Source organism: Curcuma longa, chromosome 9 (assembly GCF_044706935.1).
Source record: "Curcuma longa cultivar G26 ecotype Majalengka, Jawa Barat chromosome 9, ITB_CL_G26_1.1, whole genome shotgun sequence".
Taxonomy (NCBI): Eukaryota; Viridiplantae; Streptophyta; class Magnoliopsida; order Zingiberales; family Zingiberaceae; genus Curcuma; species Curcuma longa.
The window spans coordinates 8610700-8620473 of NC_133869.1; the positions used below are offsets into that span (position 1 = coordinate 8610700).

Sequence of the window (9774 nt, forward strand, 5' to 3'; positions counted from 1 at the left end):
TACGGAACCCATAGATGTAATCTTTTGTTAAATACTCAAATAAACAATTGAAGCATCTGAGGTTGCATCAATCGAGAATACACGACAAAAGGAATTGTTCCATATATTGCGGCGGCCGGCCTTAATATAGTTAAATTGCGTAAATTACTACGCAGAGAAGTGAAATTGCGTAGCAAAGAAATGAAATTCTATAGCAGAGGAGTGAAATTGCTACGCATAAGAGTGAAATTACATAACAGAGGAATGAAATTGCTACGCGATTTATGACTATTTGACTGCCTGGGCCGACCACCCCAATATAAGGTAGGGCCGACTGCCCGGGCTGACCGTCCCAATATATGATAGGGCCGGCCGTCCGAGTCGATCACCCCAATATATAGTAGGGCCGACAATCCAGGCTGACCGACTATCCGACGTTATTCAAAACGTAGAAAGATTTCTCTCTCCCGGCACGGTCGAGCCATCTAAAGATGCCCTTCCTTTATCCCCTTTTTACCGTAGGAGAAGGATGCAAAAGTAGAAAGTGCCTTCCACGCTTCTAACAATAGGATGATTAGCTAACTCCTATGAAAGAGCTATCTGAGATCGCAGCTTGGCCAGCATTCTGTAACTCTAGTTGAACTAGATCTGAAATCTCTTCTTTACTATCCTGATTATCTCAAATTTATTTTAAGTTTTTATTTCTATAAATATTCCTGTTTTTTATCCAAAATGGATGAAAATAAGAGGATTTTTTAGAAATTTATGAATTCTCATCTTCTTGGTTCTCAAAACACGTAGGAAGAACATGTTCTTCCCAAAATTCATAAATTCCATCAAATTATTAATATTCTCAACTTACTTCTTCTACCACACATAAATCAGACGCAAATCAAACACCGCCAAATCAAATTTGGGGTTAATTGAACTTGATTCAAATCAAACCGAATCCAGACAAGATTAGTAGATCAATTTCAAAGATCAATAGACCGATCGAGGTTCGACTTATCAAGTTTGAGTCTGGATCCGGATCGATGATATGGCACATAGTTCAATAGATCAATCTCAATGATCGATAGACCGATAAACTTGATAAAGATGAGATCGCAAGGCTCGATCGAGATCTTTGAATCAGCAAATCGATATATCAATCTTTTGATCAATTTTTACATAAATTTAAGTCTTAAAGACATAAATTTAAGGAATAAATAAGGAAAACTTGAATAAATATCTAAAGAACAAAATGAAGATGGAAGAAAGAAGATGAATGATATGTTGCCACAACTACACCAAGGAAGGAAGGACAGGAAAGAGACTTGAATCCAAAATTGAGGAAAGATAGGGAGAAGGAAGCAAATTCACCTGAAAAATCAAAGAAGAAACAAATCCAAAAGATAAACTTGAAAGCTACTTGGGACAATTCGAGTTCATCGGAGGAAATAGATCATTATTAGCACTTCCAACTTCTACAAAAACGAGAAAACATTCATGGCAATAAATTATAAGATCATAGAGTGCGTGCATTATAGGGGGAAATAGCGTGCCTACAATTAAAATATATTCTTCTCTTGCTAATTGCTTAACAAAGTCACACATATATATATTAATTAGAATAAATAAATATAAAAAAGATGGACATGATTATTTTTGATCAATGAGTTTAAGTTCATAAATGAGTTTCGATCAAAATTCATTGATGGATTTAGAGGGATATGATCAAACTCATTTCAACTCCTGTAGGTTTTTACAGTGCTCTGAAGTCTAAGGGTGTCTTCTGTTATCATTGTAAATGATTCTCAGCGCTACTCAAAAGATTTATAATGTTTTACATTTTATATTAATTATAACGAGCCTATAACTTTGTGTAGTAGACTTAGGATCAAGATTTTTTACCACATCTCCCTTCTACATATCACAGCATCTATCTCATTAATCATTATAGTTTTACTCCCTTCATTAATGGACCTAGAGAATTCTGATGACACTCATTCCAACTCCTTACAAATTTATTAGGTAAATTTAAGTCTAAATAAATCTTCAATATATTATTTTAAGGCTCTTCAAGCTATACTCAAAATAATTTAATTAAAACTTTCATAATACTATAATGATAATTTTCAAAAATCAACACAATAATAATAATGCTAATATTTAAGTTATAGTGTTGGTTTAACCCAAGTAAATTTTTATTTCATTTTTATATTATTTTTATTAATAAAATCAACTTTATTAATTTTATTATTTTATAATATAAATAAAAGAAAGAAAATAAAAAAAATGAATGTCCATATATCTTTTGAAGAAAATAAAATTTTAATATGTCTTTTAACCTTCTCGAATTTAAAATACACCTTTTAAGAATTTACCGAATATAATATCACATCGGAGATGAATGGAATTCATGGTACTTGACTAAAATAACTCTGTTACTGCAGGACTCCTGACGTTCAAACAGCAGGGATATATTAAAATATGGCAACAGCCCAAAACGGAGTTCCTGTAGATGGCGATCTCATTGGACATGCCACGCTTTCTACTGCCACCAGTCACTATCAGTTTTCACCTCTTTCCTCTCATTTCCTTTATCAGATCCTACCGGAGAAATGCTACACTGCACGATCAGAAATCCATGATCCGTGCACGACATTTATGATCCACCGTCGTTACCGTCACCTTCACTGTGTCGTCCGGCCACCGCTAGCCGCTGCCTCGGGCACGATCGATGCGCCGCTCGTCAGCGTTCCGTTCGACGTCAGATTCTGATCGGATAGTGGTCAGAATTCGACGGAATTCAACCAGAAACAGGGTCGGCAGTGGTAGTGCCGTTTCTAGTCAAATCGTGATCGGATTCCGATCAAATCGCAGCCGGAGACCAGCCGAGGAAAGATCAATCCGATCCAGCCCGATCGCCGTCGATAGTGGCCGTGCAGTGGGGGGCGGCTATTTCCGATCAAATTCGTCAGAGTCCGACCACTATCCAGTCGAAATCCGGTGCCGAGTGAAGCGTCGACAAGTGGCGCGCGGATCACGGCCGAGGTGGCAGCTGGCGGCGGTCGGACAATGCGGCGAGGGCAGCGACAACAGCGGTGGATCAGGAAGTCACGCACGAGTTTATCACGCAGGATAACAATATCGGATCATACACATCCTAACTTTATTAATCGCCCATACTATTCATCTCCCTTATCCTCTCTCTCTCTCTCTTTATCTCTGTGGTCTCCTCCCATCTTCTTCTTCTCTCCCCGTATTCCCTTTCTAGCTAGTGCATCAAATATCTCAGCTCGCGATCGAGTGGCCTACCAATTTGAGCAAGTCCGGTGTTTGTGAAAATCTTCGTCCCGAGTTTGTGGTGCCCTACAACATGCATCGATCCGTAAGGATCACCTGAATTCATCTGATCGTTCAGTTGGCCACAAAAACTTAGTTTCTCGATCGCTTTGAGCTTTCAGTTGGCCATGGCCTACCAAACCCCATCTTCTGAAATATATGTCAACCTCATTGCCCTTCGACAATCCCCAACCCTAGTCTAGTTAGCTACCTACCTACTTGCAGCTGCCTCTCTCAATCTTCTTCAATTCGATGCTGCAGGCCGTTCTTTGCTTGCTTTTACTGCGAATTTGACATATAGATTCAGTGATCTCGAGTTTAGTAATAGATTAATCATGGAAGAAGGAGAAAGCGGTGGATCGTCGAGGCGGCGCCCCAGCTTCCCTCTCCAGCTGCTGGAGAAGAAGGAAGAGTTAGATTCCTGCTCCAGCTCAGCTTATCCTTCCATGGTTGTCTCCTCCGGCGGCTCCGCCGCGGCTGACCTCGCGGTGGCAGCGCGGAAGCCGCCGCCCAAGAGAAACTCCAACAAAGACCGGCACACCAAGGTGGACGGCCGCGGGCGGCGCATCCGCATGCCTGCCCTCTGCGCGGCGCGAGTCTTCCAGCTCACCCGCGAGCTCGGCCACAAGACCGACGGCGAGACCATTGAGTGGCTGCTCCAGCAAGCGGAGCCCGCCGTCATCGCGGCCACCGGGACAGGCACCATCCCCGCCAACTTCACCTCCCTCAACATCTCCCTCCGCAGCTCCGGCGCCACCATCTCCGCCCCGTCCCACCTTCTCGCCGCCGCCAACTACTTTAACTCCATGTCCGCGGCGGAAGCCCTCCCCAACCACTACATCTGGGACCGCGCCGGCGGTGGCAGCTCTTCTTTCCCCTTAGAAGGGCCCTCCACGTCCTCCTCCGTGCTACTCAACTTCAATTCATGCAGCATCGGCCTCGACGCGTCGGCGGAGGCTGATATCCGAAACCTCAGAAAGCGGCGATGGGAGTCCGAGATCCATCAGCAGCAGCAATCGCAGATGGCAGGCTACGGCCAGATATCAAGCCATGGCGGCCAAATGCCAAGTGGAACCGTTTGGATGGTCACAAACCCTAACTCCCAACAAGATCACACGGTTGGTGGTGGCGGTAGCCAGCAGTCCATTTGGACATTCCCTCAAATGGGCGGCGGCAGCAGCTCCATGTTTAGAGGATCCACCGCCCTCCACTTCATGAACTTCCCACCCACTCCCATGGCCCTCCTCCCAAGCCAACAACTAGGCCTCTCCACCGCCGCCATCGCCGGCGAACCCCACAGTAGCTTCTCCACTCCTTCTGCCCCCAACATCTACCGCACACTGTCAGCCGGCTCCGAGACGGTCTCAACATCATCCATGTCTGCCCACCACCACAAAATCGATCGCCACGATACGATGAGCACCAGCGATTCCTGATCATCCTCCGGTAGCCATGATATCGATATCTATCTATCCTCATTAATTCATGATCCATCATTCCTGAGCTAGCTTTAATATCATTTTGATTCACAGGATTGCAGTCGTTTCCTGATATTTTTTTTGCTTGTTTTTTTTTGATCGATCGATCGATCTCGCACGACCCAATGCAGGCGATCATTTTCTTAATTTGTGTGCAAAAGTGAATCAAGTTAATTTTGACATGGCTTCGCTTGCTACTTAATTCCTGTATCAATTGGATGCTTCTTTATTTTATGCAAGTGCCTTCTGAAAATTGATCGAGTTAATGAATGAGAGAGAATTAAAGAAAGACTGCAATGGCTGAGTTCAACAGTGGAATGACTTAAGACTGCATGGAGAAAGAGATGAGGTTGCTGTTCCTTGGAGGATGGTGAGATCAGAAAACTGATGAGTTACAGCATGTCAACTTCAGCATCCAACTCAGAGACTGATTCCTTCAATGATTGCAGGATGCATATTTTAGTTCCATATAATTATAATATATATATTTCGTATATAAAGTCACAACAGCCAATCCATTCACAGCACTTGTCCCTAACTTCTGTTCATCTGCCTTAATGATCGAGCTCTAGTTGTCTCAGCGTGGGCACAGTGGCAAAAGGCCAAACGACATACAATTCATGTCGGTTGTTCTGCTTCACGTTAGAGCTGTCATATTTTGAATTGACGCTGGAACTCGATATCAGAAACCCTAATCCAACCAAAGCTTATCTGCTTCTTGTGAGCAAAACTTAAGGCAATGACAAGTCACACTCAATCACCATTAATCGCCAAGTGTTTCATCTTTTCCAAAAGTAGGGATGATAATATATATACAACGGAAGAGCTGAGAGAGATAAAAGTTATTTTGGATGATGATAGATAAAAATTTAATTTCTTTGAAGGTCCTTTCATGTTATGATCTCTTTATGCTAATGATATCTGACTCATTTGTAGGCACTTTAGGATGAAGTTAATGTCCTTTAACGCGTGCTTGAAGAATTATATTCCTCACGCTCTTTCTCTCTCTCTCTTTCATTGGGAAAAGGTCTGTCCGTTCTAGGCTTTCACTCATATGACGCGTGACTGCTGTCTTCATTTACTATTTTCTTTTGATGGCGATCAGATCATCATCAAAAGTAATAATGTGAAGATCACCTGGTGATTATTGTTGCAGCCTTAATATGCAAAACTGCTGCGATCCTCCCTTATAAATAAACAGGCCTATTCTAATTAACAAAAGCAAAGTATATATTCTTCAATATAATTCTCTCATGCATCTTCTCCATCTGCTACTTTAATTTATATATAGTATGAAAGCACTAATTTTAAGACATCTTAGTGGGACTCACAGCAACAGGATCATGTTTCTCCTGCTTGTACTAATCTGAAGATATTGCACTCGACCAATCAAGAACTTATTGTTGAAAATTATATTGTTGCAATTGTCGATGCCGTTTTTCTCTTCTTCCAGATGGGGAACTCATCATCTTGTGTCCTTTGATTCATTCGTATAATTAAGACGAGATCAAAGTCATCCATACCCTCTCCCTGGTGGTGAATTACAGTTTCTCAATTTACCTCTTCATAGATGATCGTGGAATCGATCGTATAAGATCGCTAGAATAGTGGATTCTACTTTTTATATTGCAGAGATCAGAGTCATCTTAACAATTTTGGAAGTCCTAGTGGGAAAAAATATTTAGAGCAGTAAGATTTATTTAATTCTTTAAAAATAATTTTTTATAAAAATAGTACTAAAAATATTTAATTTTATTAATAACTTTTAAAAGGATCATTCCAAAAGGTTGTTTTGGCAATTGAAAGTCGTGATTATTAGGTCACATAGTAATAATTTTATCATTGTATTAAGTCTCACTTTTTTATTAATAAAAATAAAATAAAAAATTTTCTGCTAAACTTTCAAGCATAATTTGGGAGAAAATAATATATTTATCTAATAAATATGTTTAGTTAACTAAATAAAGTTAAATTTCATTGATAAAATATTAAAAATACTAGCTAAATTAATTTGACAAAGAGTGATAAATTATTATAATATTGTTAATATATATTTTAATTGATATCTTTTTATTAATTTTAACTTTGAAAAATTCTGGATTAAATTTAGCTAGTCAAAAATATTTAACTTGTAATCTTTTTAATTTTTAACATCGATGGTAAATAATATAAAAAAAGAGGGTGCATAATAATTTGTGGACAAGCAAGGGCACAATAATAACGGTATAAAAATGATGATAACGGTATAAAAATGATGATGAATGAGAAAAAAGAAAGAGAAAAAAAATAAAATTTAGAGAGAAATAATCTACGTACATTTTCAAACTTTTAAAAGTATTTTTATAAAAAATATCAATTAGTATGATTAAGAAATATTGTTAATTCATAATTAGACAAATCTTTGACTAGTAAATCAAAATTTGATCAATAAAAAATTAAAAATCACTGATCAAATTTTAACTAGAAAAAATAATAAATCATAGTCAAATCTAACTAATAAAAAATTAAAAATTATCAATCAAATATAAAAATTTGATCTTTAAAAAAAATTAAAAATTACATGTCAATGTATCCAAAATAAAAGAATAATAATATTTTATTTAATAAATATAATTGGAGGGTCCCAATGGAATAAGATCCTTAGGTATAGGCCACACTAAGGCCTATGCCTTAGTCAGCTCTGGGCGAGATCTTTAATTGGTAATGAGACATGGACCACATCTTATCAATTTTGTTGGCATACCTCTATGGCTTGATGAAGATGGAAGACCTTGACAACTTCTTCACATCTTCAAGCTATGTGTTCCCTCGACCAATTGGGGTGAGATGGAGATGGAGAAGACCATTAATTGGAAGCTAAGTATCTGCCACTGGAGAGATCGGCGGAAATGAATGTGGTTCGGATGGAGGTAAAAATGATGATTCTTTGACCTAGATCTGAAGCTGCCTTTTATATCTCTCAATGAACCAACTTCATCCAAGTGAACTCAGCCATATACGCACCGTACCATGGTTGTGTAAAAAACTTCCAATCGAGCTCCAAAATGAGACGTGGCTAGGCCGTGTCAGGGGATGCCTGTGTCGCCTTCTAAATATAAGCTCCAATCTAACTAAAATGACCAATAAAAAATTAATATACATGAGAGGATTAAAAATGCCAAGTAGAAATATAAAATAATAATTTAGCTAGTAAAAATCAAGGCAAAGTAAAAATGGTAACATCAAGATAAGCACACAAAATATTAATTTCTGGAGCACATGTGGATAAAAAATTGAAGGAGGAAAAATTATCTACGCTATAGAAGCAATAATGGACTGGATCTCAATCTGGCGGCTTCAAAGTGTCCAGATGAAGGAGGAATATGTTCATGAGGATAACATCCACTTTTAAAAATTACAGCTCCTATCTCCAAACTCAACTCCCGAGAAGTGTATTTAACGACTCGATAAATGATTGATATGAAAAAAAATAAAATATTCAACATCTTAATTATAGTTTCGTAGACCAATTCGATCATAATAGGCTTGATGGCACCCCTAGTAACATTTATGCCTAAAATAGGCGACCTAGTAACATTTATGCCTAAATGCAAGCCATGATGTGATGACTAAGGGCATATGAATTTTAACAAGATTTAAAATGCACTATGTAGCGAAATATTGATCAAAGTCTAACTTCTAAATGCATATAAATAAAAAAAGCCTCACCTTTAAAAATTACACCCAACAGACCAAATATAGATAAAAATGTTTTGATATTGATAAAATTATTAATCAAAAGTGTAAATCTGGGAAGTCCTATTAAAATTACGCAAGTATTTTAGACATGATACTATGATTTTAAATATTTACTAGACAAACTCATACATATCAAGCAGAAAACCCAAATCGGTTGGAGGACCAAGGAAAAAGGGGTAAAGATGAATAATTACTTTATGAGGACATCCTTAGGCGGTAGTAAGATTAAGGGGTTCACTCGAATCTGAGTCCGAGTCCAAAATTAAGTTCGAGCCAACCAGATCCATGTAGACTCAAACGAGCCAAATATATCGAGGTAAATTCTTCATTAATTGAAAAACTTTATGACATGATTGCTTGCTTGATTCAAAAATTAGTCAAGTACAATATCCAAATCAAGTCACTCTAAAAAGTAGTAAAAATCCTTAAGAAGAAGACTAACCCAAGTTTCTCAATTAATCAAGTTCAGGGTGGAACCTCAATTCAAGTTCAAAGATTTGAGGAAGAGAATTTCAACTTGAAACTCAAGTTGAAGAACTTAAGGGATTGTTAAAACAGTAGTTCACTTTAGGTTTCAAGTGTTTTGACATGATACTTAAAACTCAAAGAGTTATATGCAATAGATTCAGACTTGAATCTAAAACTAAGATTCAATTAAAATCATACTTGTCTTTAGTCAATAGAACTAGACAATGAGTCCAAACATGAGTCCCTAAAATAAACTTGATTAATTAAGTTGGACCAAATCAATATTGGATCTCTAAGGATCCGGAAGAGCCATTAGGAAACCCATTTTTATTGTTAGATAAAATTACATTTTAGTTATGCATGTTTAATTTAATTTATGTTTGATTTAGAATGGTTAAATAAAAAAGATTTAATTAACTTTGACAATATAAGATCCTCTGAGATAGAAATATACCATTTTTACTCCTCATTACTTCAACACCTAAGAAATACTTTAGCACCCCTAAATCTTTTGTATGAAACTGAGTGAGAATAAAAGATTTGAGAGATGAAATTCCCGTAGTATCACTACCAGTAATCACAATATCATCCACATACACAACTAATAGAATAATACCAGCTCCTGACTGCTTGTAAAACACAGAATGATCAGACTTGCTTTTCTTCATACCAAACTTTTCAATAACCTGACTAAATTTTCAAACCAAGCACGAGGACTTTGTTTCAAACCATATAAAGTCTTTCGAAGACGACAAACTCGCCCATCTCCCCCTGAGCAACGAAA

The 9774-nt window shown here is 37.8% G+C and overlaps 1 protein-coding gene across 1 annotated transcript; it reads left to right on the forward strand.

Moving 5' to 3' along the window:
- Window positions 1-3221: 3221 nt before the first annotated feature.
- On the forward strand, window positions 3222-4980 carry LOC141835224 (uncharacterized). The gene has a single exon (XM_074722653.1). The coding sequence runs from the start codon at window positions 3642-3644 to the stop codon at window positions 4740-4742; it is 1101 nt and encodes a 366-aa protein (XP_074578754.1). The 5' UTR covers window positions 3222-3641; the 3' UTR covers window positions 4743-4980.
- Window positions 4981-9774: the final 4794 nt, after the last annotated feature.